Here is a 25909-nt window from a genome sequence, read left to right on the forward strand (position 1 = left end):
CTTTCACTTCCCTTTACTTTATAGTTTGTCTTTGTGAAGTCATTGCCTGCTTCTCTGATCTGATTGACTTAACTGAGTGAAGACTATTTACTATTGGCTTCATACTGTCTTTCATCCCGATCCATACTACCTAGCTGTTGATAGTCTTCGTACTTTTACTTCATTGATTACTTGACTATGGCTTGTCTAGTGTAGTGTAGTCTACCTTCCGCTGCATATTAATAGGTTCATTTCTACTGTCTGTCTTCAAAGACCTCGTGTTTTGAAGGCTTTCATAAAATTCGCATATTCACCCCCCTCTAGTAGATAACTAGCACTTTCAGGGATACTTTTACCCGACATGTATGGCAGCATGATCTTCGGATTGGCCCTCCCACGTCTTAGGCGTTATGCAGTCTCTCCATGACTACTTGTATTCCGTTTTGGATCTTGGACTTGTTTGGCTGTGTGCATCTCAGTTACACAGAGGCCGGGTGTAATGCTTAAACCTTTTAAGCAATAAAGCATTCTTTATCGAAAAATGGTGGAGCCATTTGCCATTTCTGTAGAAATTATTGAAGTTACAATTATCAGGATGGTTTAGATTTCACCCTCATAATTTGTAGGCGTTAAACTTTAAGAGTGGGTTTTGGGGGTTAAGTTTCGGCAATTAGTTAAGAGTTGCTTACCAAAAACCACATGGCATACGATGTAAGCTGAGTATCATGGAAGAACCCAAAAAATATGACTTGGCCAAAACCTTCTTTCCTCCTTGTAGCCCGGAACCTATCGGATGGCACACATACACATATCGAACACACTGGAGTAGTTTGATTGCTCTCTTTCATCATTGCCCAAATTCAATCACGGGCCCTGTAGTCGGACGGAGACCAGAGTGCATTTCCCTTTCTCTGTCGGGCGCCATGCCATAATTGCCCGAAGCCTTTCTAAATACTCCCCAAAGCCAATGGAACAATTTGTTGATAAAAAACGCCAAAGCTGGAAACTCCCCATCACTTGCCACGGCTGCTTCCTCGCCCACTACAAGCCTTTAACAGTTAGTTTCTCTGCTCCGAAAGATAAAGCAAAAAGAGAAGCAATGGAGAGAGAGATGAAGAGGACCAGAGAGAGGAGGAGGAGAAGATAGAACACAGAGACACCCAAAGCAGAGCCCGCCCGATGCACCGGACACCCTTCTCCCACAAGGCATAAATAGCTCAAAAGACAAAGCCATTCTTGTCACACAGAGAACATATTCCCCTCCCCTTCACCTTCGGTGTGAAGCTCACGCCTCTCGCCGCCATTTTCATGTGAAGCTTCTCAAGATTCTTGCATGCCTTTGCCGTTCCCTCTATCTACCCATCTACCTCTCTACCATCTCAACATCCATCCATCCATCCGTCACTCCAAGTGTCTATAAGCTCACTGAAACAGCAGCAATGGCATTGCCAATGGCTGCGTATTCTAGCTAGTTTCTCACCACAGTTCGCAAGCCGCAAGAATTGTAGGCCAGATGAAGGCTCTCCATCCTTTTGTCTTGCTCTCCTTGATTTTTCTTCTACCACTATCCATCGGTAGTGTCGATGGCTATGGACACGGCGAGGCGTTGCATGGAGATGCGCTGGCCTTGCTCTCCCTCAAGGCCTCCCTCAGCTGCCGCCCCCACGTGCTGCGCTCGTGGCTGCCGGGCAATGTCGCCTCCGTGTGCGAGTGGACCGGCGTCCGCTGCGCCGGCGGCAGGGTCGTCTCCGTCGACATCGCCAACATGAACGTGTCCACTGGCGCGCCCGTCACGGCCGAGGTGACTGGGCTCGCCGCGCTCGCGAGCCTCTCCCTCTCCGGGAACGGCATCGTGGGCGCGGTGGCCGTGTCCGCGCTCCCGGAGCTCCGCTACGTCAATGTCTCCGGCAACCAGCTCGGCGGCGGCCTCGACGGCTGGGACTTCCCGTCGCTCCCCAGCCTCGAGGTGTTCGACGCCTACGACAACAACTTCTCCTCCTCGCTCCCGGCCGGCGTGACGGCGCTGCCGCGGCTCCGATACCTTGACCTCGGCGGCAATTACTTCTCCGGGGTGATACCCGCGTCGTACGGCGGGATGCTGGCTCTGGAGTACCTGTCCCTCAACGGCAACAACCTGCAGGGCACCATCCCGCCGGAGCTCGGCAACCTGACGAGCCTCAGGGAGCTGTATCTCGGGTACTACAACGCATTCGACGGCGGCATCCCGCCGGAGCTCGGCCGGCTGCGCAACCTCACCATGCTGGACGTCTCCAACTGCGGCCTCACCGGGAGCATCCCGTCGGAGCTGGGCGAGCTGGCCTCCCTCGACACGCTGTTCCTCCACACCAACCAGCTGACCGGCGAAATCCCGCCGGAGCTCGGCAACCTCACGGCGCTCACCAGGCTGGACCTGTCCAACAACGCGCTCACCGGCGAGGTGCCGAGCACCCTGGCGTCCCTCACCTCGCTCCGGCTGCTCAACCTGTTCCTCAACCGGCTCCACGGCCCGGTCCCTGACTTCGTCGCCGCGATGCCGCGGCTGGAGACGCTGCAGCTCTTCATGAACAACTTGACCGGCCGCGTCCCGGCGGGCCTCGGCGCCAGCGCGGCGCTCCGGCTCGTCGACCTGTCGTCGAACCGGCTCACCGGCATGATCCCCGAGATGCTGTGCTCCTCCGGCGAGCTGCACACCGCCATCCTCATGAACAACTTCCTCTTCGGCCCCATCCCCGGGGCGCTCGGCTCGTGCGCGAGCCTCACCCGGGTCCGGTTCGGCCACAACTACCTCAACGGCAGCATTCCCGCCGGCTTCCTCTACCTCCCGCGGCTCAACCTGCTGGAGCTGCAGAACAACCTGCTCTCCGGTCCGGTCCCGTCGAACCCGAGCCCGACCCTGACCGGTTCGGAGTCGCAGCTGGCCCAGCTCAACCTGTCCAACAACCTGCTGTCCGGGCCGCTGCCTGCCGCGCTGGCCAACCTCTCCGCGCTGCAGACGCTGCTGGTCAGCAACAACCGTCTCGCCGGCGCCGTGCCGCCGGAGGTAGGGGAGCTCCGGCTGCTCGTGAAGCTCGACCTCAGCGGCAATGAGTTGTCCGGGCCGATACCGGAGGCCATCGGCCGGTGCGGGCAGCTCACGTACATTGACCTCAGCACCAACAAGCTGTCTGGGCCGATCCCGGAGGCCATCGCCGGGATACGGGTGCTGAATTACCTCAACCTGTCGAGGAACCAGCTCGAGGAGTCGATCCCCGCCGCGATCGGGGCGATGAGCAGCCTCACGGCGGCCGACTTCTCCTACAACGACCTGTCCGGCCAGCTGCCGGACACGGGCCAGCTGCGGTACCTGAACGAGACGGCGTTCGCGGGCAACCCGAGGCTGTGCGGGCCGGTGCTGAACCGGCCCTGCAACATCAGCAGCGACGCCGGCGGGTCGACGGCCGTGAGCCCGCGGCGGGCGACGGCGGGGGACTACAAGCTGGTGTTCGCGCTGGGTCTGCTGGCGTGCTCGGTGATCTTCGCCGCGGCGGCCGTGCTGCGCGCTCGGTCGTACCCCGGCGGCGGGCCGGACGGCGCGTGGCGGTTCACGGCGTTCCACAAGGTGGACTTCGGCATCGCGGAGGTGATCGAGTGCATGAAGGACGGCAACGTGGTGGGCCGCGGCGGCGCCGGCGTGGTGTACGCGGGACGAGCCCGGTCGGGCGGCGCGATCGCCGTGAAGCGTCTGAACGGCGGCGGGCGGCACGACCACGGGTTCCGCGCGGAGATCCGGACGCTGGGCAGCATCCGGCACCGGAACATCGTGCGGCTGCTAGCCTTCTGCACCAACGACCAGGAGGCGAACGTGCTGGTGTACGAGTACATGGGCGGCGGCAGCCTCGGCGAGGTGCTCCACGGCAAGGGCGGCGGGTTCCTGGCGTGGGACCGGCGGTACCGGATCGCGCTGGAGGCGGCGCGCGGGCTCTGCTACCTGCACCACGACTGCAGCCCGATGATCGTGCACCGGGACGTCAAGTCCAACAACATCCTCCTCGGCGACGGCCTGGAGGCCCACGTGGCGGACTTCGGGCTGGCCAAGTTCCTCCGCTCCGGCGCCGGCGCCGGCGCGGCCAACGCCGGCGCGTCCGAGTGCATGTCCGCCGTCGCCGGGTCCTACGGCTACATCGCGCCAGGTACGTACGAACACGTCTCGTTACATACACATGTGCTGGTGTTTTGTCTCTAGTCGCTTATCGCCTTGCGTGCCTGCCGATGAGGGGTCAATCAGATTTGGTTTAGGATCCATCGGTTTTCCGAGCTCGTCTGCTTGTCGCCGCCTTGCACGGGGATGGCCCCCGTCTCTGGGCCGTGGGACCCGCTCTTCCGAAGTCAATAGCCAGTGGTGGTACTGCGCCAGGACAAGTGAGCGCCTGATTAGGTTTGTCGCGAGTTAAAAACCATCACGTACGATTGACCACATGCACGCAGATAGTGATAGTGGTTACTGGTTAGTACTACTATGTCTCATTGTCTGCCCAGACCGCAGGCGCAGAGCCACAGTGGGTGTAGCTCACTGCCTCACTGTTTCAGATCAATCGCACGGAAACTTTTGGTCCCTCCCAGTACGTTTACACCTCGAAATCAAGCTGTATACTAGGATGTTTTTACATTTCAAATCCTTAGTAAGAATATGTCAGGAGGAGAAACAAGGTGTGTAGTTTTGAAATGGGGAGACGGGAGGGCAGGGCGGAGGGCTACTTTGAGCGCCGACCCGACCCGAGCTGAGCTGCGGCTGCCCGTCCGGTCCGGTCCGGTCCGGCTCTGTGTATGCACATGACACGCAGTGGCAGTAGAAGGCCATCCGATCCGGTCTGACTTTACACCACATCAGCAGCGGCCAGCAGCACTGCGGGCGCCGGCGGGCCCTCGGCGAAAGCGGCCGAAAAGGGGTGCTCTGCTCAGGCTCGCACTCGAGCACCCAATTATTTTCCCGCGGGCCCCCGACCCCGCGCGATTACGACCACACGATGCCGCCCCTGTGGGCGCGCCCGGACGCCGGCCGCACGCTGGCCAACACAAGTCGCGAACCCGACACGGCCATGCCATGCGTCGTGTATGCCAAACAAAAACTCCGTGCCATGCAGTGCATGAGCCGAGACCTCCCGTGTACCACAGCGCGCAGTGTGGGCCGCGTCGTGTCAGGCCGGGCCAGTGCGTGCGCCAGAGCAGCAGCATCGGGCATGGCAAAAGGGGGTTTGAGTTTGAGCCCGCCCGATCTTCTCGTCACCCGTATCCCTCTGACTCGGTAATTTTCTCGTAGTGGTAGTACGAGGCTTCGTCAGCCTGGTGAGGTCTGTAGCAGTAGGATACGGACCTCCCGTATGACACGGTAGGTATTACTGGGTACCAGTACCGGCTGGTCCAGCCCGGCACGGCCCTTTAGGTCAGGATCGACTCGGTTGCGCTGCTGTATCTTTGACCGGCATGGGACACACTCACTCACTCCGGTAAAAAAAAAAAGCCTCGTCATCCTCCTCCTCCGTCCCGCTCCTGGGGCCTCGCCAAAGCAGCCTCCCGCTTTGCCGCCGTTACGTCGCCAAAGCCAAAGCCGGGGCGCCCCCGGCACGCTGTTCCTACCCTTTCGAACGGCACGGGCGCCCTCACTGTTACGGTCACGAAGTTTGTAGTATAAGTTTTCCCCTCTCTCCCTCTCTCTCTGCTTTTCCTTTCTGCTCTTCCGGGTTTGGGATTTGGCAAGATCTCAGGGCAGGCATGGGCTGGATTAACTGACAGAGCTCCTCTTCTTGATCCCGGCGAAGAATTTTCCTTGGATTTGACGAACTTGGTCGATAGAATATACTATGCGCGTATGTATGGGAAAGATTCCGGTGGATCTGCAAAGGGTAGGGTAGGCGGTTTCTCTTGGGATTCGTCGCAGAATGTTGTACGCACTCGCCTCTGTCCTAGGCGCACATAGCCAGTTTCTGTACTATTCAAATCAGCACCGTAGCACAGGCTCGCTTTTCCTAGCATGCCAAGCTCGCCATCCTAGCGTACGCTAGGTTTTGAACATAATTTATAACGATCGCGCTTAGATTTGAGATCAGGCTAGTAGTATTATTATCTTATACTGATCAGTGCGGTGGTGCACGTTGAGAACACTCCTCCTAGGTTTACGTCCATAGCTTTCTCTTTTACTACCCATTGATTTAATCATTGTGTTCTTTGACGAGAAGAGAAGTTACACTGGTTGAAATGTTGCCATGATGATGTGATTAGCAGGCATGCTGATTGTGGTCCTGTTTGTTTGCAGAGTACGCGTACACCCTGAGAGTGGACGAGAAGAGCGACGTGTACAGCTTCGGCGTCGTCCTGCTGGAGCTCGTCACCGGCCGGCGGCCGGTGGGGGACTTCGGGGAAGGGGTGGACATCGTGCAGTGGGCGAAGCGGGTCACCGACGGCCGGCGGGAGAGCGTGCCCAAGGTCGTCGACCGCCGGCTCAGCACGGTGCCCATGGACGAGGTGTCCCACCTCTTCTTCGTGTCCATGCTCTGCGTCCAGGAGAACAGCGTGGAGCGCCCGACCATGAGGGAGGTGGTGCAGATGCTGTCCGAGTTCCCCCGCCACGCGTCCACCCAGCCCTCGCCGTCGTCGGCGTCGTCCTCGTCGGCGCCGGAGCCGGACAAGGGGCCCAACTGCTACAAGCTGTTCCCGGACCTGCTGAACTAAGTCCGGCAGAACAAATCATGCAGCAAATTGACGTTGCTACTACAGAGTACTCAGGGCCGAATTACAGCACTACTACTAATTGGGGCTAGCATTCTACAGTTTCTTGGGTAGATCGACAGTGAGGGTGACAGGGGATGGGGAAGAGCAATAAACATGTAACTTTGTTTTTCTCCTAATTCTCATCTTCTTTTCTACTATATCTTCTTTTCTTTTCATCAAAGGTGTATAGGGTTTGATCATATGCTACTACGTACCATCATCTAGGGGTTTGTGCTGTCCAATGTAATAGTCATCTCCATCATGGCTTTGGCCCTTTGTAATCTCCTGGTAATCTTCAGCCACCATCCATTGTCATCTCCTTTACACTAGTTCTTGTTCATGCTGAAATGTGTACTAGCAGTACTACTACACAGCTTTTTGTATTACTTGAGGCAATTTTGTCATGTGAGGGTCTAGTAATCATCTGTTCGAAGATTCTTGACTGAAACTTTGGTTTCATGAAAAGTAAGAAAGGAAAAGGGGGGAAACAATAGTAGCTTGACAGTCTTTGAAAACATTTCGATTCCCAAAGCTTAAAGCATCCAAATAGGGACTTGAATTGCGCAGCTTTATGGGAATAAAGGAGGGTCAAAAATATCGGGAAAAAAGAATTTTCAAGATCATCATGGGTCGATGATGCATGGTTTCAGGGCTTACAGTGTCAGTAGCTTGAAGTCATGCAAGTAACCATTGCACTGATCACATATAGCTTTAATCATTCAGAACACAGTACAAGGCAAAAATGCATAATATAATGTTCCAGATGTTAGCCAATTGTTGTAGCACCAATCTGTGTCTTGAGAAATAGCAAAGCTGCATTTAGCTAAGAAGTACCCCCTCTGTTGTAGCAGAGGTGTATTGTAGTACCAATTGTTTGTCCATTTAAAGTAGCAGCAACAGTAGGAGTAGTAGTTGTACAAGTAATTTACTGTACTGTATACTGAACTTGCAGTATATTACTGTTAGTGGCTTTACTGTAAGTGCAATATCCTGGAGTATAGTGCAAGTTACTCCAATGCCCCAGTACTCTTGAGTAGTTACTTTAACTGCAATATGCTGGAGTAGCATAATTTTTTACTGTAAGTGCAATATCTGATGTGGCTTAACTTGCACAGATATTCCTAGCTTTACTTGTAAGTTCGCAACAAGTTTGTACTCCTGGAGTATGTGCAAATTTTTAAGTGCTCAGCTAAATTTTTGGAGTATTTGTTCAGTCCTAGAAGTAAAAGTTCACTAAATTCAGTTTAAGGAAACTGTAGTTGACTACTCAAACTACTTGCTGTCTCCCATGATATGTTTATTTGGAGTACTGAAACTTGCAAACAAGAAACTTGAAATTTGCAAAACCTCGAGTAGTTGCTGTAGTAACTGAATAAATTATGGTGCATAATTACTCCAGGATATGTTAGGTTTACTGTATTTCGGTCCCCTGGTAATAATCTAGGACTGCACTTTATTTGGAGCACCGATGATCATGTTTACATTAGGATATGTTTATTTGGAGTATATGTGCAGATCTAACTGGACTATACCTTCTTCTTCTTCTTCTTCTTCTTCTTCTTCTTCTTCTTCTTCTTCTTCTTCTTCTTGGATATTGACATCTTCTCCTGCAGGTACATCTCCGTCATGGTTGTGGTAATGGTGGGTCGAGAGGAAGCCGGCGCTCTCTCTCTTGTGCAACTTAGCCTCCCCTACTCGTGGATGTGCATTTTTCCTTGCTGGCACCCCTATCAAGTACTATGCTAGTGAGATGTGTACCTTCTTCTGCTGCTACGACCAACTACCTAGTAGTTGACATGCAACTTTCTCCACTACTGTTGGCACCCTACCCCAACTATCACGACCAATTACTCCCTCTGTTCCAAATTACTCATCGCGGAAATGGATATATCTAGAACGAAAATATATCTAGGTACATCTATACCTGCGACAAATAATTCGGAACGGGGGGAGTACTTAGCAGTTGATGTGCAATTTTAGTTGCTACCTTGAGCAAATGCATAAATATATGCTGGACTAACTCCAAAACAGACTTGTGTCATCCCTAAAAGTAGTCTTTTTGCTGATGGCAACTTAACACGCGCCACGTCAGCCCGACAGGCGGGACCCACCTATCGGATTCGCTGTTTTCTGGGCTAAAACGCAGCGTCAGTGCTCCGCGTTACAGATTAGCCCCATTGTTGGTGGTTTTTTATGAACTGCCTCAAATGTGGTACCGATCTGTTACCCTAACCCATAATGTGGTGGTTTCGAGTAAATAACTCGCAGAGAGTAACACAAACCGGGACTAAAGGAAATTTTACGATTTTTTTTGAAATTTTTTTTTGAAATTTTTTTATTTTCAAATTTCTAAATTATTTTAACCTCTAGTCTATAATCACCACCCCTCATCACTTCTCAATTTATCCTCTAATCACCCTCATCATTCCAAATCATCTAACTTCCCAAACGGTCACCCATCCTCCCACTCCCCCAGCCTGAGCACGCTTAACTTCCGGGTTCTATTCTCCCTCGCTCCAAGTCTGCACTTGTTGTTTTCCTGACAATATTAAGATGTCGATCCTATTAACCTTCAGGAATTTTGCTTGAGCATGAAGTGACACATTTCATAGTTTTATTTTGAAACTATTGTTTTAAAAAACAATAATTATTTAGTAACACTAATATTTCTTGAATAATTAGTTTGACCATTGTTTGACCACGGTTTGACCAGATTTGACCAAAATTGAAATAACAGAAATAATTATTTAGTAGCACTAATATTCTAGAATAATTAGTTTGACCATTGTTTGACCACAGTTTGCCCACTGTTTGAATTTTTTTCAATCTAGATCTTAAAAGCACCGTAACTTTTTTTCTATTAGGTTTTTGAGGATTTTGAAAATGTTTAACGTTCGGATGTAACTTTTCGAGTAGATGATTTTTCATATAAAAAACTTTTTCATCCGAGTTAGTATGCAAAAGTTATGCCCATTTTTACAAATTTCAGAGAGATTTTGCAAATAAAGTCAAAATTCACATTTGCAAATTTTCCCAACAACTAGACCACATATCACATGGGAAACTTATTTTTTTTATTTTTTTGACATTTCCATCATTTTCTTTTATTTTTTTTAAAACTAAAAAGGCGATCCACCGGGGGGGGGTAGAGTTTGAAAATGGGACCTTTAGTACCGGTTCGTGGCACGAACCGGGACTAAAGGTCTCAACCCCATTAGTCCCGGTTCGTGCCTCAAACCGGGACTAAAGGTCTAATCTTTAGTCCCGGTTTGAGGCACGAACCGGGACCAATGGTTGTGGGCCAGGAGCGAGGGCCAGGAGCGAGGCCCATTGGTCCCGGTTCATCCCACCAACCGGGACCAATGGCCCACGTGGCCCGGCCGGCCCCCTGGGCTCACGAACCGGGACCAATGCCTCCATTGGTCCCGGTTCTGGACTGAACCGGGACTAATGGGCTGACCCGGCCTGGACCAAAGCCCTGTTTTCTACTAGTGAGTACATAAAAAGCACAATTATCTAAAAATTGTTTGTCCTTTTTAAGAACAAAATAAGCATAAAATCAAGGGGATGGCCTTCGATGAGCCGCACAGGAAGGTGGATGAGTGAGATTTGGGAATCGAGTCTTCGAGTTGAGTGGAGACAGAAGATCATACTAGCTCAAATCCAACGGTCGGCCGTTAGGAGAGGCCAAATCGTGTGTGCACCCCTTTCTAACATTTAGAATATTTTTATTATCGCACCGACTTTTTCATTGGAACAGCCATTTAAGCCGCCTTGTAAGGCTTGTAACAGTAGCAATACTCGAGTATTTGTTTTACACTCTAATTGATAGAGGAAAAATTATAGTTCAACAAGAAAAGTAAACAGAGGCTGACATCAATCAAACGCGACATTGGGTGGCCGGGATTTCAGGTGCACGAGCAGAGCGTTTTAGGCTATACATGACCATGTCAAAGACCCCGCCTATGGCCGCAAATCTGAGCCCGTTGCGGAGGGCCACGCGTGGCCCGTGATGCATGGAGAAGAGGGTGTCGGTGACTCCCAGGGCGACCGTGCTTTCAAAGGGGTAACCCAGGGACACTTGCTGCACGGTGCACCTAGTCGCCTAGACAACGCCAAACCAGGCTGCCCAACGGCCGACGGCGAGCGCGTTCTCGGGGACGGCCAGAAAGCCGCCGGCGAGGCGGCTCCCGTTTAGGGAGGTGCAGACGCCCTCGACGAAGTGGACAGCGGAGCCGAAAATGGCGCCAATGATGGCCTCCTCGCGCACCTGGTCGATGACGTTCGGTGCCGGCATCTCCCCGCCCGTCGGTCTCGTCGTGCCCATGGATCGATCGGCTTCTTGGTAGGTTTCCGGCGGCAGAGGTGGGGTGGCTGTGGCTTGGATTACAAGTTGGCGAAGCGATCTAGATCGGGGGTTTGTAGAAGTAGTTTGGACGTCTCGACCCGAGTCTAGGGCAGTTGGCAATATATGGAGTGCGTGCCCTGTACGTCCCGTATACGTGTAGAACTGTAGATAGAGTTTCCAAGGGCAAATAGATTTTTCAATGTATACCTACTACAGAAGGCAAGGACTTTGTACAAAGAACGTTCCGGTGTCGCTCCGTGCAGGGCTCAATCTAGTAAAGTTTGAGGGGCAATGTAGTACAGAATTTGAGTATAGGGTTAAACCCTGACACGACGAGCGTCTAGTCTTTCTACATACGCGCGCGCGGTACCACCTTTCCTTACTCCTTAACGGTGCCCAGCGAATCGAGCAATAGGTTAGACTCCTCGAAGAGACCTCCATTCAATGGTGGCGGCGGCGCTGCCTTCGCTGTTAAGGAAAATGATGACGTGGCCTAACGGCACCGTTTGGACAAAACCGATCAAAACGACGCGGTTGGTCCTTATCAGACAGAAGTGCCCCCCCCCCCCCCTCTCTCTCTCTCCCCTGCTCTCTTCGTCGCATTCGCTGACCAGGTTGCTCGACGCCGACCGCCATGGTTTCGTAGAACGATGGTGACACTAGCTAGGATGTGCAACTTCGTCTACAATCCTACCAGTGAGATGTGCAACTTCGTCTACTATCCCAGCTAACTATTTAGAAGTCAGTGTGCAATTTTTCCTCTACTCTTTTTTTTCGGGGAACTTTTCCTCTACTCGTGGATGTGCAATTTTCACTGCTGAGCCCTGCCCCAACTACTTTGGCAGTGAGATGTGCAACTTTGTCTGCTGCCTCGACCAACTGTCTAGGAATCAAAATGGTAGATTTGGATTATTTGGATGCTTTGGAGCTAGGCATCTTGGAGGAGTGTGCAACTCCGGGCCTCGTCCTCCTACATTGGTGATATACACTCCAACATCTCGCACACCCACCAACACCCACCATTCATGCATCTTCACTCTCCTAGCATGGAGGATCTTATTGGTGAAGTTGTTAATGAGAGGAGAATGTGTTAAGCATGCTCCTCCACGCCACCGCTGATTCACCAGCTCCAGATCTGCCACATCCATGAAGCTCATACCCTCCTGACCCGTCTATGTCGTCGTTGTGGTGGATCGAGAGGATGCCGCCACTCTCTTGTTCCCTGGCTCGTGTTGATCGACAACATGAACGGCTTCAATGGGCGCCACTGCTTGGGAGTTGGTTGTTAGGGAGCCACGCAAAGACAGCCAGATCACATGAAGATGGGTGAGTGAGATTTGAGAATCGGGGCTTCGTGTTGAGTGGAGAGAGAAGATCATACAAGCTCAAATCCAACAGTCCACAAAAGGCTGCTCGGAGAGGCCAAATCACATGCACTTTCTAGCATTTTTTTTATTATTGCACCGAGTTTTCCATTGAAAAGGCTACTTGCCCGTGCCTTGTATAGTACTACAACTTTTTCACTAAAGTTGTACTAAATCAGCAACACTTATTCTGTGACGGAGAAAGTAAGAGTTAACATTACAATAGTATTTGTTTTACACTCCAATCTACAAATGAAAAATTACAGTGTACAAGCAAAGTAAACACAAGCTAACATCAATCAAACACGACATGGGCTGGCAGGAACCCCAGATGTGCAAGCAGAGCGTTTTTGGCTATAAACGGCCATGTCAAGGACCCCGCCCATCGCCGCAGCTATGAGCCCGGTGCGAAGGGCCACGCGTGACCGGTGATGCATGGCGAAGAGGGTTTGGGCGACTCCTAAGGCGGCCGTGTTTCCGAAGGGATATCCCGGTGACACGTGCTGGACGGTGCACTTGGTCGACTGGGCAACGCCAAACCAGGCTGCCCAACGGCCCACGTAGAGCGCGTTCATGGGACCGCCAGAAAGCCGCCGGCAAGACGGTTCCCGTTTGGGGAGGTGCAGACGCCCTTGACGAAGTAGTAGATGGAGCCGAAAGTGGCGCCAACGATGGCCTCGTCGCGCACCTGGTCGAAGATGTTCGGTGCCGGCATCTCCCAGCCCGTCGGTCTCGTCGTGTCCATGGATCGATCGGCTTCTTGGTGGGTTTCCGGCGGCGGGGTGTTGTGGCGAAGCGAACTAAATCGGGGATTTGCAGTTTGGACGTCTCGACCCGAGTCTAGGGCAGTTGGCAATATATGTAGTACGTACCCTACATGTACGTCCCGTATACGACTGGGTAGATGCCGCTTTTTCGAAGCCGTTGCGTTGCTGATTACCAATACGTGTAGTCGTGTAGATAGAGTTTGCCTTGTTCACGTCATATCTGAATCGACAAAAAGGTATATGATTAATAATCTAGTAAATTTTGAGGAGCAATGAAGTACTTCCTCTGTTCGGAATTACTTGTCTCGGATATGGATGTATCTAGAACTAAAATACGTCTAGATACATCCATTTCTGCGACAAATAATTTCGAACGAAGGGAGTACATAATTTGAGTATAGGGTTAAAGTCTGACACGACGAGCGTCTATAGTCTTTCTATATATGCACGGTACCACCTTTCCTTATATTCCCTAACGGAGCTCAGCGAATCTAGCAATAGGTTAGACTCCACGGGGAGACCTCGATTCAATGGCGGCGGTGCTGCCTTCGCCGTTCAGGAACATGTCGTCCTGCGCCGCGGAGTGCCGAGTCCGCGGAGAAGCCACCGTCCACAGGCGGGCCAAAACCCACGCAAACAAGCGGTGCATCGTGAAACTGCTAGGTAAGTTGGTCGCGAGCTATGAGCTGGGCAAGACAGGCTCCAGGGCAGGCGCAAGCGTCCAGCACGAGGCGCCCGCAGGGGATCTACGAGGTGTTCCCGATCCACGACCCCAAGGCCACCTTCGGGAGCCGCCGGGCCTGCAGCGACGCCGTCCACAGGATGCTGAGGGAGACGCCGGTCCTTGAGGGGTTCGATCTCGCCCGCGCCAACTGGGGGGACGAGTTCCTGCCCGAAAATGTCGCCCGGCTCGTCCTTCGTTGAATGAAATATGCCCTAGAGGCAATAATAAAGTTATTATTTATTTCCTTATATCATGATAAATGTTTATTATTCATGCTATAATTGTATTATCCGGAAACATAATACTTGTGTGAATACATAGACAAACTAAACGTCACTAGTGTGCCTCTACTTGACTAGCTCGTTAATCAAAGATGGTTATGTTTCCTAACCATAGACATGTGTTGTCATTTGATTAACGGGATCACATCATTAGGAGAATGATGTGATTGACATGACCCATTCCATTAGCTTAGCACCCGATCGTTTAGTATGTTGCTATTGCTTTCTTCATGACTTATACATGTTTCTATGACTATGAGATTATGCAACTCCCGTTTGCCGGAGGAACACTTTGTGTGCTACCAAACGTCACAACGTAACTGGGTGATTATAAAGGAGCTCTACAGGTGTCTCCAAAGATACATGTTGGGTTGGCGTATTTCGAGATTAGGATTTGTCACTCCGATTGTCGGAGAGGTATCTCTGGGCCCTCTCAGTAATGCACATCACATAAGCCTTGAAGCATTGCAAATAATGAGTTAGTTGCGAGATGATGTATTACGGAACGAGTAAAGAGACTTGCCGGTAACGAGATTGAACTAGGTATTGAGATACCGACGATCGAATCTCGGGCAAGTAACATACCGATGACAAAGGGAACAACGTATGTTATTATGCGGTCTGACCGATAAAGATCTTCATAGAATATGTAGGAGCCAATATGAGCATCCAGGTTCCGCTATTGGTTATTGACTGGAGACGTGTCTCGATCATGTCTACATTGTTCTCGAACCCGTAGGGTCCGCACGCTTAACGTTACGATGACAGTTTCATTATGAGTTTATATATTTTGATGAACCGAAGTTTGTTCGGAGTCCCGGATATGATCACGGACATGACGAGGAGTCTCAAAATGGTCGAGACATAAAGATTGATATATTGGAAGCCTACGTTTGGACATCGGAAGTGTTCCGGGTGAAATCGGCATTTTACCGGAGTACCGGGAGGTTACCGGAACCCCCCGGTAACCTAATGGGCCTTAATGGGCCTAGTGGAGGAAGAGGAGAGGAGGCCTAGGGGCTGCCGCGCGCCCCTCCCCCCCAAGTCCGAATTGGACAAGGAGGGGGGCGACGCCCCCTTTCCTTTCTTCCCTCTCCTCCTCCCCCCAAGTCCTAATCCAACTAGGGAAAGGTGGGGAGTCCTACTCCTGGTAGGAGTAGGACTCCTCCGGCGTGCCTCCTCCTAGGGCCGGCCGCACCCCCCCCTTTGCTCCTTTATATACGGAGGCAGGGGGCACCTCTAGACACACAAGTTGATCCTCGTGATCGTTTTCTTAGCCGTGTGCGGTGCCCCCTTCCACCATACTCCTCGATAATATTGTAGCGGTGCTTAGGCGAAGCCCTGCGACGGTAGAACATCAAGATCGTCACCACATCATCGTGCTGACGGAACTCTTCCCCGACACTTTGCTGGATCAGAGTCCGGGATCGTCATCGAGCTGAACGTGTGCTAAAACTCGGAGGTGCCCTAGTTTCGGTGCTTGATCGGTCGGGCCGTGAAGACGTACGACTACATCAACCGCGTTGTCATAACGCTTCCGCTGTCGGTCTACGAGGGTACGTAGACAACACTCTCCCCTCTCGTTTCTATGCATCACCATGATCTTGCGTGTGCGTAGGAATTTTTTTGAAATTACTACGTTCCCCAACAGTGGCATCCGAGCCTAGGTTTTATGTGTTGATGTTATATGCACGAGTGGAACACAAGTGAGTTATGGGTGATATAAGTCATACTGCTTACCAGCATATCATACTTTGGTTCGGCGGTATTGTTGGATGAAGCGGCCCGGACCGACATTACGCGTACGCTTACACGAGACTGGTTCTACCGACATGCTTTGCACACAGGTGGCTGGCGGGTGTCAGTTTCTCCAACTTTAGTTGAACCGAGTGTGGCTATGCCCGGTCCTTGCGAAGGTTAAAACAGCACCAACTTGACAAACTATCGTTGTGGTTTTGATGCGTAGGTAAGATTGGTTCTTGCTTAAGCCCGTAGCAGCCACGTAAAACTTGCAACAAACAAAGTAGAAGACGTCTAACTTGTTTTTGCAGGGCATGTTGTGATGTGATATGGTCAAGACATGATACTAAATTTTATTGTATGAGATGATCATGTTTTGTAACCGAGTTATCGGCAACTGGCAGGAGCCATATGGTTGTCGCTTTATTGTATGCAATGCAATTGCGATGTAATGCTTTACTTTATCACTAAATGGTAGTGATAGTCGTGGAAGCATAAGATTGGAGAGACGACAACGATGCTATGATGGTGATCAAAGTGTCGCGCCGGTGACGATGGTGATCATGACGGTGCTTCAAAGATGGAGATCGCAAGCACAAGATGATGATGGCCATATCATATCACTTATATTGATTGCATGTGATGTTTATCTTTTATGCATCTTATCTTGTTTTGATTGACGGTGGCATTTTAAGATGATCTCTCACTAATTATCAAGAAGTGTCCTCCCTGAGTATGCACCGTTGCGAAAGTTCTTTGTGCTGAGACACCACGTGATGATCGGGTGTGATAGGCTCTACGTTCAAATACAACGGGTGCAAAACAGTTGCACACGCGGAATACTCAGGTTATACTTGACGAGCCAAGCATATACAGATATGGCCTCAGAACACGGAGACCGAAAGGTCGAGCGTGAATCATATAGTAGATATGATCAACATAGTGATGTTCACCAATGAAACTACTCCATCTCACGTGATGATCGGACATGGTTTAGTTGATTTGGATCACGTGATCACTTAGAGGATTAGAGGGATGTCTATCTAAGTGGGAGTTCTTAAGTAATATGATTAATTGAACTTTAATTTATCATGAACTTAGTCCTGGTAGTATTAGCATATCTATGTTGTAGATCAATAGCTCGCGTTGTTGCTTTCATATGTTTATTTTGATATGTTCCTAGAGAAAATTGTGTTGAAAGATGTTAGTAGCAATGATGCGGATTGGATCCGTGATTTGAGGTTTATCCTCATTGCTGCACAGAAGAATTATGTTCTTGATGCACCGCTAGGTGACAGACCTATTGCAGAAGCAGATGCAGACGTTATGAACGTTTGGCTAGCTCAATATGATGACTACTTGATAGTTTAGTGCACCATGCTTAACGGCTTAGAATCAGGACTTCAAAGACGTTTTGAACGTCATGGACCATATGAGATGTTCCAGGAGTTGAAGTTAATATTTCAAGCAAATACCCGAGTTGAGAGATATGACGTCTCCAACAAGTTCTATAGCTAAAAGATGGAGGAGAATCGCTCAACTAGTGAGCATGTGCGCAGATTGTCTGGGTACTACAATCGCTTGAATCAAGTGGGAGTTAATCTTCCACATAAGATAGTGATTGACAGAATTCTCTAGTCACCATCACCAAGTTAGTAGAACTTCATGATGAACTATAGTATGCAAGGGATGACGAAAACGACTCCCGAGCTTGTCATGATGATGAAATTGATGAAGGTAAAAATCAAAAAAGAGCATCAAGTGTTGATGGTTGACAAGACCACTAGTTTCAAGAAAAGGGCAAAGGAAAAAGAGGAACTTCAAGAAAAACAGCAAGCAAGTTGCTGCTCAAGTGAAGAAGCCCAAGTCTGGTCCTAAGCCTGAGACTAAGTGCTTCTACTGCAAAGGGACTGGTCACTGGAAGCGGAACTGCCCCAAGTGATTGGCGGATAAGAAGGATGGCAAAGTGAACATAAGTATATTTGATATACATGTTATTGATGTGTACTTTACTAGTCTTTATAGCAACCCCTCATTATTAGATACTAGTTCAGTTTCTAAGATTAGTAACTCGAAACGGGAGTTGCAGAATAAACAGAGACTAGTTAAGGGTGAAGTGACGATGTGTGTTGGAAGTGGTTCCAAGATTGATATGATCATCATCACATACTCCCTATACTTTCGGGATTAGTGTTGAAACTAAATAAGTGTTATTTGGTGTTTGCGTTGAGCATGAATATGATTTGATCGTAATTATTGCAATACGGTTGAGGGAGTCCTGGATTAGGGGGTGTCCGGATGGCCGGACTATACCTTCAGCCGGACTCCTGGACTATGAAGATACAAGATTGAAGACTTCGTCCCGTGTCCGGGAGGGACTTTCCTTGGCGTGGAAGGCAAGCTTGGCGATACGGATATGTGGATCTCCTACAATTGTAACCGACTTTGTGTAACCCTAACCCTCTCCGGTGTCTATATAAACCGGAGGGTTTTAGTCCGTAGGACAACATACAGAACAACAATCATACCATAGGCTAGCTTCTAGGGTTTAGCCTCTCCGATCTCGTGGTAGATCTACTCTTGTACTACCCATATCATCAATATTAATCAAGCAGGACGTAGGGTTTTTAACACCCCGGATGAACTTTCCCTATTGTACTCCAACTCTTGCCGTTTCCGGCGTTAAGTTATATTTATTTCTCGGGTTCGGGTTTGTCTCCGTGTGTTGTTGTCGTTGTCATGCATCTCATATCATGTCATCATGTGCATTGCATTTGCATACGTGTTCATCTCATGCATTCGAGCATTTTCCCCGTTGTCCGTTTTGCATTCCGGCGCTTCGTTCTCCTCCGGTGGTCATTTCTAGCCTTCTTTCGTGTGTGGGGATTAAACATTTCCGGATTGGACCGAGACTTGCCAAGCGGCCTTGGTTTACTACCGGTAGACCGCCTGTCAAGTTTCGTACCATTTGGACTTCGTTTGATACTCCAACGGTTAACCGAGGGACCGAAAAGGCCTCGTGTGTGTTGCAGCCCAACACCCCTCCAATTTGGCCCAAAACCCACCAAACTCTGCTCCATGTCCTAGAGCGTTCGATCATGATCGCGTGGCCGAAAACCGCACCTCATTTGGACTCTCCTAGCTCCACTTATGCCTATAAATAGCCCCCCCCGTTTTCGGATCTCGGATCTCCCCGTCCAACCTAGCTAAAAAAACAGATCTCCGCGCGAGCCGGACACGTCCGACCCGGCCGGACAAAAATTCACCACCCCGCCGCCACGTCAGCACCGCGGGACCGCTTCGCCGCCGGCCCGGGAGGCCCGAAGCCGGCCCCCGAGCCCATCTCCGCCGCCCGCCGCCGCCTGCCGCACACGCCCGCCTCTCCGCCGCGGAAGACCGCGCGCCCCGGTTCCCAAAGTTCGACGCCGCCGCCCCATCCGCCGTCCGCTCCGCCGCGTCACGCTGGCGCGCGCGCCGCCGTACCGATGCCACGCCCCCACGACCCGAAGTCAGCCGCCCCGCGGTCCCCCCACCTCGGCAGCCCGGCCCTTCTTCCTCAATCCGGCGACGGGAAACAGCCTCGGCCACCACGTGTACGAACTCCGTGGCCGATCTTCCTCGTGAAGCGTGCAATCTCAGATACCAAAAATATCATCGGGTTACTTTCCCTCAGGAAATCCTAATTTGTGGCCTACTTTGACCGGCCGTATCTCCGCATCCGTAGCTCCATTTTGGGCATATAATATATAAAAATGTTCGCCTCGACGAGTACATCATTTCATTCCATTGCATAATTTTCATTTGATCTCATCTTGATGCCCAAAATGCTGTTAGAAGGAGGCTTCGTGAGTTAATTGTTAGATCTGCTAGTTCATCTTAGACTTTTGTCATTTTTGCCATGATTATTGTGTGCATGCTATGCCTGTGAGTCCTTCATATGTTTTGTTAAGAATTTTGTCTTCTTTCCAGAGGTGCAACCCATGCATTTTTAGGATGTGTGTGGTGACTTGTGCAAGCTTGAAAAGTGAGGCACCCGGTAAATCTGTTTTCAGGGACTTAGTTGTTTTCACTAAGTCTGGGATATTTTAGTTCATGATGCCATATGTTCAGCTTGTTTCCTAGTGATCCGTGCCTCTTTTGAGGATGATCAGTAAAGGAGTTTTGTTAATCATGTTATGCTCTATCCATCCATGTCTTTGCAATTATGGAGCACCCTAGCTTGAGTCAATCGAGCTCTACTTTTGCTTCATGGTGAATCTGGGCAGATCGTCAACTCGTTTGCGATTTTGCCGATGTTATTGTAGTTGATCCGTGCATGCTATGCCATTGTTCTTGCCATGTCTAGCTAGATTTTGTGCCTTCTTAATGGATGTATGCTTGCCTTGCCATGACTTGCACCGTGGTGAGTGCATCGAGCTCGTTTACATGCCTTCGTGAGTTATATTTCAGCATGTCTCAGTTTTCACTAAGTCTGAAAACTGATTGTGTTTTAGCTATGTTCGTGTGCCCGTTAGTATATTTTGTGAACCCTTTTGGCCCCAGGTCACTTTGGGTCTTTTGTTAAGCTTGTTGAGTAGCTCCATGCCATGTTCTTACTTGTCTTAATCAGGTCATGTATCATGTTGTTTTGCTGCTCCGAAGAGGGCTTCGTGATCTGAAATTTCAGACAAGTGTTAATTTCACTAAGTCTGGAATCTGTTTTGCATTTGCGTTTTTGCCATGCTTGTTTGAACCTCATAATGGATGAATTGGCCGTATGCTCAGTGCTAGTCTTTTGTTAAGCATCTTGTGTGCATCCCTGCCATGTATTTTGTTGTCATGTTTGGTGGCTGTAGCATGTTCATCATTGCATTTAGAGCCTACTTGCTGTAAATCGCAGACCGGTGTCAATTTTGAATCGCTTGCCATTTCCAAACCGTAACTCCGATTCCGGCGTTCTTTATATCGTTTTCAAGCGATTTCATCTCATCTTTCCAGTGGCACCCTTGGAATCCCAAGTTGAGGCCAGGTTCATGCATTTCCTGTCATATCTTGCATTTTGCATCCCGCATCGCATCCCGCATAGCATATCATCATTTCGTCATATTGCTTGTTCTTGCACGTGGTTGATTGTATCCTTGTTGCTTGTTTGTCTTGTTTGGGTAGAGCCGGGAGACGAGTTCGCTACCGAGGAGCCCGTTGAGTGTGCTTTTGAGGATCCAGTCAATTCTGACAACTGTGCAGGCAAGATGATCATACCCTCGAAATCACTACTATCTTTGCTATGCTAGTTTGCTCGCTCTTTTGCTATGCCAATGCTACGATGCCTACCTTTTGCTTGTCAGCCTCCCAATTGCCATGTCAAACCTCTAACCCACCTTTTCCTAGCAAACCGTTGATTGGCTATGTTACCGCTTTGCTCAGCCCCTCTTATAGCGTTGCCAGTTGTAGGTGAAGATTGGAGGCCTTTCCTTGTTGGAACATCTTTTATTTACTTGTTGGGATATCATTATATTGCCGTGATTATCTTAATGCATCTATATACTTGGTGAAGGGTGGAAGGCTCGTCCTCTCGCCTAGTGTTTTGTTCCACTCTTGCCGCCCTAGTTTCCGTCATATCGGTGTTATGTTCCCAGAATTTTGCGTTCCTTACGCGGTTGGGTTATAATGGGAACCCCTTGATAGTTCGCCTTGTTTAAAGCTTTTCCAGCAATGCCCAACCTTGGTCTTACCATTTGCCACCTAGCCTTTTCCCTTGGTCTGTAGACTCAAGGTCATCTTATTTAAACCCCCCCGGGCCAGTGCTCCTCTGAGTGTTGGTCCAAACTAGAGTCCTGTGCAGCGCCCCCTCGAGGAAACTCGAGGTTTGGTTTTAGTTGTATGGAGCGCTCATCTGAGTGTGCCCTGAGAAAGAGATATGTGCAGCTCCTATCGGGATTTGTCGGCACATTCGGGCGGTGTTGCTGGTCTTGTTTTAACCTGTCGAATTGTCTTGTTGTACCGGGTTACCGAGTCTGATCGGTGTGTCTCGGGTGGAGGTCTATTCCTTCGTTGACCGTGAGAGCTTGTCATGGGCTAAGTTGGGACTCCCCTGCAGGGATTGAACTTTCGAAAGCCGTGCCCGCGGTTATGGGCAGATGGGAATTTGTTAATGTCCGGTTGTAGAGAACTTGAACCTTAATTAATTAAAATGAATCAACTGAGTGTGTTACCGTGATGGCCTCTTCTCGGCGGAGCCCGGGAAGTGGACACGGTGTTGGAGTTATGCTTGCGCAGGTTGTTCTTCTAGATTCTCGCTCGCGCTTTGCCTCCTCTTCTCGCTCTCTTTTGCGTATAAGTTAGCCACCACATATGCTAGTCGCTTGCTGCAGCTCCACATATACTTGCCTTTTCCTTCCTATAAGCTTAAATAGTTTTGATCGCGAGGGTGCGAGATTGCTGAGTCCCTGTGGCTCACAGATATTACAACTCCAGATGCAGGTCCAGGTGATTCCGTTCCAGGTGACGAGTACGAGCTCAAGTGGGAGTTCGACGAGGACTCTCAGCGTTATTATGTTTCCTTTCCCGATGATCAGTAGTGGTGCCTTGTTGGGGTTCGATTCAGGGCGTTGTCGCATGTTGGGTTTTCTTCTATTTTGGCGCCGTAGTTGGGCCATGAGTGTTTGTATGATGGATGTTATTTATGTACTTTGATGTGACGTGGCGAGTGTAAGCCAACTATGTATCTCCCCCTTTTTATTATATATGTTACATGGGATGTTGTGATGATTGCCTGACTTGCGACATTGCTTTCAATGCGGTTATGTCTCTAAGTCGTGCCTCGACACGTGGGAGCTATAGCCGCATCGAGGGCGTTACAAGTTGGTAATCAGAGCCTTCCCCGACCTTAGGAGCCCCATTGCTTGATCGTTTTTAGCAGCCGAGTTGTGTCTAGAAAAATGTTTTGAGTCTTTAGGAATTATATATCGGAGAGCTTAGGAATTCTTTTTACTTCCCAGTCTCCTCATCGCTCTGGTAAGGCATCCTGACGTAGAGTTTTGACTCTTCTCTTCTCAAATTTCACTAAAAAAATTTTTAGGATCACGCGAGTATCTTGGAATCGTTCCGATGGCTTATGATGAGAACATTGTCTTGGTGCCTCCTGTCAGGGGTTTAGTGGAAGTGTCCCGGGGAGTTGAGCTCTGAGGTGTTGTCATCATAATTTTATCGTTGCAATTCTGGAATACTTGAGATATGTTCGCCGACATCGAAAATCTCTTTTATGCAGTTCGTTGGTGAGATAACCTCGACGCCACCCAGTACTGGGGCGGGAGTTCGGGAGTATCGCCATAACTTGTATAACGGATGCTTTTCGAAGGTTGAGGTAGATGGCTTCCGAAGGTTTCTTGGTTATGTGTTGAAGGATGGATACAGCTGGATGTAGGATTTGCTAGTTTGGGTGAGATATTATGCTTCCCCTGTATCCCCAACACCTGATTGCATAACCGGAAAGGTTCGGGAGTTTCATAGGTGGGAATTCTCGTAGCTCTAGTGCTTCTTCCACGGATATTGGTTTGAGATTGGGATTTCTTACCGATTATTCGTTCTTGATCCGTACCTTGTTGATTTATTTCTCTACCTTAATTCTATGTGGCTTCTCAATTTATGGATATGTGACCATTTGAAAAGGAATGCATTCGTTCATTTTGTTCGGATGTGAAGACTATGTGTTGCAATTTTCATTCCGTTGGATTCAGCTTCAATATTTATCTGTCTATGTGCTAACGGTGGTCAACCTCTTCAGGATGGCTCCCGCTAAGAGCACCAGTCAGAACCAGAATCAAGATCCGCCACCACCTCCACCTCCTCCAGAGGCATGGCAAGCTGTGATGGCCGCAACCAATGCAAACACTCAGCTGATCATGCAAATTCTTCAAGAGCGCAATCAAGGCAGTCAAGGGAAACAAGGCAGCAATCAGAGTCACTTTGCTACACTCAACCAGTTCCTTGCTAACGGGCCAAAGACTTTCAGCAATTGTGTTGAGGCAACCGATGCTGACGATTGGCTTGTGGATCTGTGTAAGCATTTCGAGTGCAGCAACGTCAGGCCTGAGGACTTTGTGAAGTTCGCTTCCTTCCAACTCAAAGATCAAGCTGTAGAATGGTTCCAGCAGTACAAGGATTCCAGAGGTGGACGTGTTATCACTTGGGATGATTTCTGTCGAGATTTCCGAGCTCATCATATTCCGCAGAGTGTGGTTGAAAGCAAGCGTGAGGAATTCCGCAATCTGAAGCAAGGCTCTTTGTCTGTCTATGACTACAACAAGTTGTTCCAGAAGCTTGCCCGCTTTGCCAAGCAGGACGTGCCTGATGAGAAGAGCATGATATATCAGTTCAGGGGTGGTCTCAGAGAAGATATCCAGCTCGCTCTTGTTCTCTTTGAGCCCTTGAGGTACGATGAGTTCTACAACATGGCACTGAAGCAAGAGGCTGCTCAGTTGAGGTGTGATGCTTCCAGGAAGCGAGTCAGATATGTTACTCCTTCTTCCTCTACTCAAGTGGCCAAGCAGCAGAAGTTTTGGCTTCCTCCTCCTCCGTTCCGTCAGCCGTATCAGCAGAAGAGCAAAGGTGGCAGTGGTTCTTCCCACCCACCCAACCCTGGCTTTCAGAACAAGACTTCGTTTCAAGATCCAAGATCGAGTGCTCCGTATCACCGTCCGCTTTCAGAGGTCACGTGCAACAAGTGCCAACAGAAGGGTCACTATGCCAACAAGTGTCTCAACCAGAGGCGTCTTCCTCCTCCTCCTCCTGTGAGATCGGCAAGTACAGCTATGGTCAAGCATAACCCCAAGTTCGCCAAGGTCAATATGGTGAATGTAGCTCAGGCAGAGGACTCGCCATATGTGATCATGGGTAACCTTCCTGTTAATGATATTCCTGCAAAAGTTCTTTTTGACACGGGTGCATCGCATTGCTTCATTTCCAAACCGTTTGCATCATAGTATGAGTGTGATTATCAGTATCTGCAAAGTTCCTTACAAATTGTGTCACCGGGCAAGCAGATGACAGCTAACACCTGCGTCCCTGAGGTTACTATCACATTGGGTGACTACAAGTTCCTTTCTTCCCCAATTGTTCTTGGTAACTCGGATATTGATCTTATTCTCGGAATGGATTGGCTTTCTAAGCACAAGGCACATCTTGATTGTGCTGCCAGGCAAATTCAGTTGACTCATTCGTCTGAGGATGTAATTGTCTTTGCCGCTCGGGATAATACTATCCGTCTGTTTTCTCTCAATGAGAAGGGTGAATTGGATGCCATCTCTCAAATTCCAGTCGTTTGCGAATATCAAGACGTCTTTCCAGAAGAGCTACCAGGAATGCCTCCGCACCGGCCAGTTGAATTCGTTATTGAACTTGAGCCTGGCACGGAACCTGTGTGCAAACGTCCTTACAAGCTCGGACCTGAAGAGTTGAAGGAGCTGAAGAAGCAACTCGATGAGCAAGAAAGAATGGGTCTTATCCGGCCTAGTACTTCTCCGTGGGGTTGTGGTGTTCTTTTTGTGAAGAAGAAGGATGGAACGGACCGACTTTGTGTTGATTACCGTCCGGTGAATAAGAAGACCATCAAGAACAAATACCCACTTCCCAACATTAATGAGCTGTTCGAACAACTCAAAGGTGCCCAAGTATTCTCCAAGCTTGATCTCCGTATGGGTTATCACCAGATTCGCATTCGTGAAGAAGATATTCTCAAGACAGCATTCAGAACAAGCTTTGGTTCATATGAATACACTGTCATGTCTTTTGGCCTCGCCAACGCTCCTCCGACGTTCTCTCACATGATGAACTTCATCTTCAATGCCTACACCAATGACTTCGTTTTGGTCTATCTCGATGACATTCTGGTTTTCTCGAAGAACAAGGAAGATCATGCCAAGCACTTGCGTTTGGTTCTTGATAAGCTCAGAGAACATCAGTTCTACGCCAAGTTCTCCAAGTGT

The 25909-nt window shown here is 49.6% G+C and overlaps 1 protein-coding gene across 1 annotated transcript; it reads left to right on the forward strand.

The window, feature by feature from the left end:
* Window positions 1–1091: 1091 nt before the first annotated feature.
* LOC125550788 (leucine-rich repeat receptor-like serine/threonine-protein kinase BAM1) lies at window positions 1092–7052 on the forward strand. The gene is made up of 2 exons (XM_048713880.1): window positions 1092–4148; window positions 6269–7052. The coding sequence occupies exons 1-2, from the start codon at window positions 1493–1495 to the stop codon at window positions 6682–6684; spliced, it is 3072 nt and encodes a 1023-aa protein (XP_048569837.1). The 5' UTR covers window positions 1092–1492; the 3' UTR covers window positions 6685–7052.
* Window positions 7053–25909: the final 18857 nt, after the last annotated feature.

Source organism: Triticum urartu, chromosome 4 (genome assembly GCF_003073215.2).
Source record: "Triticum urartu cultivar G1812 chromosome 4, Tu2.1, whole genome shotgun sequence".
In the NCBI taxonomy this organism is placed as follows: Eukaryota; Viridiplantae; Streptophyta; class Magnoliopsida; order Poales; family Poaceae; genus Triticum; species Triticum urartu.

Bases quoted from the DNA above. Each gene is read 5' to 3' on its own strand.
- LOC125550788 (XM_048713880.1), top strand. From the start codon at position 1,493: ATGAAGGCTCTCCATCCTTTTGTCTTGCTCTCCTTGATTTTTCTTCTA. The intron at 4,149-6,268 runs GTACGTACGAAC...GTTTGTTTGCAG, and splicing joins CTACGGCTACATCGCGCCAG to AGTACGCGTACACCCTGAGA.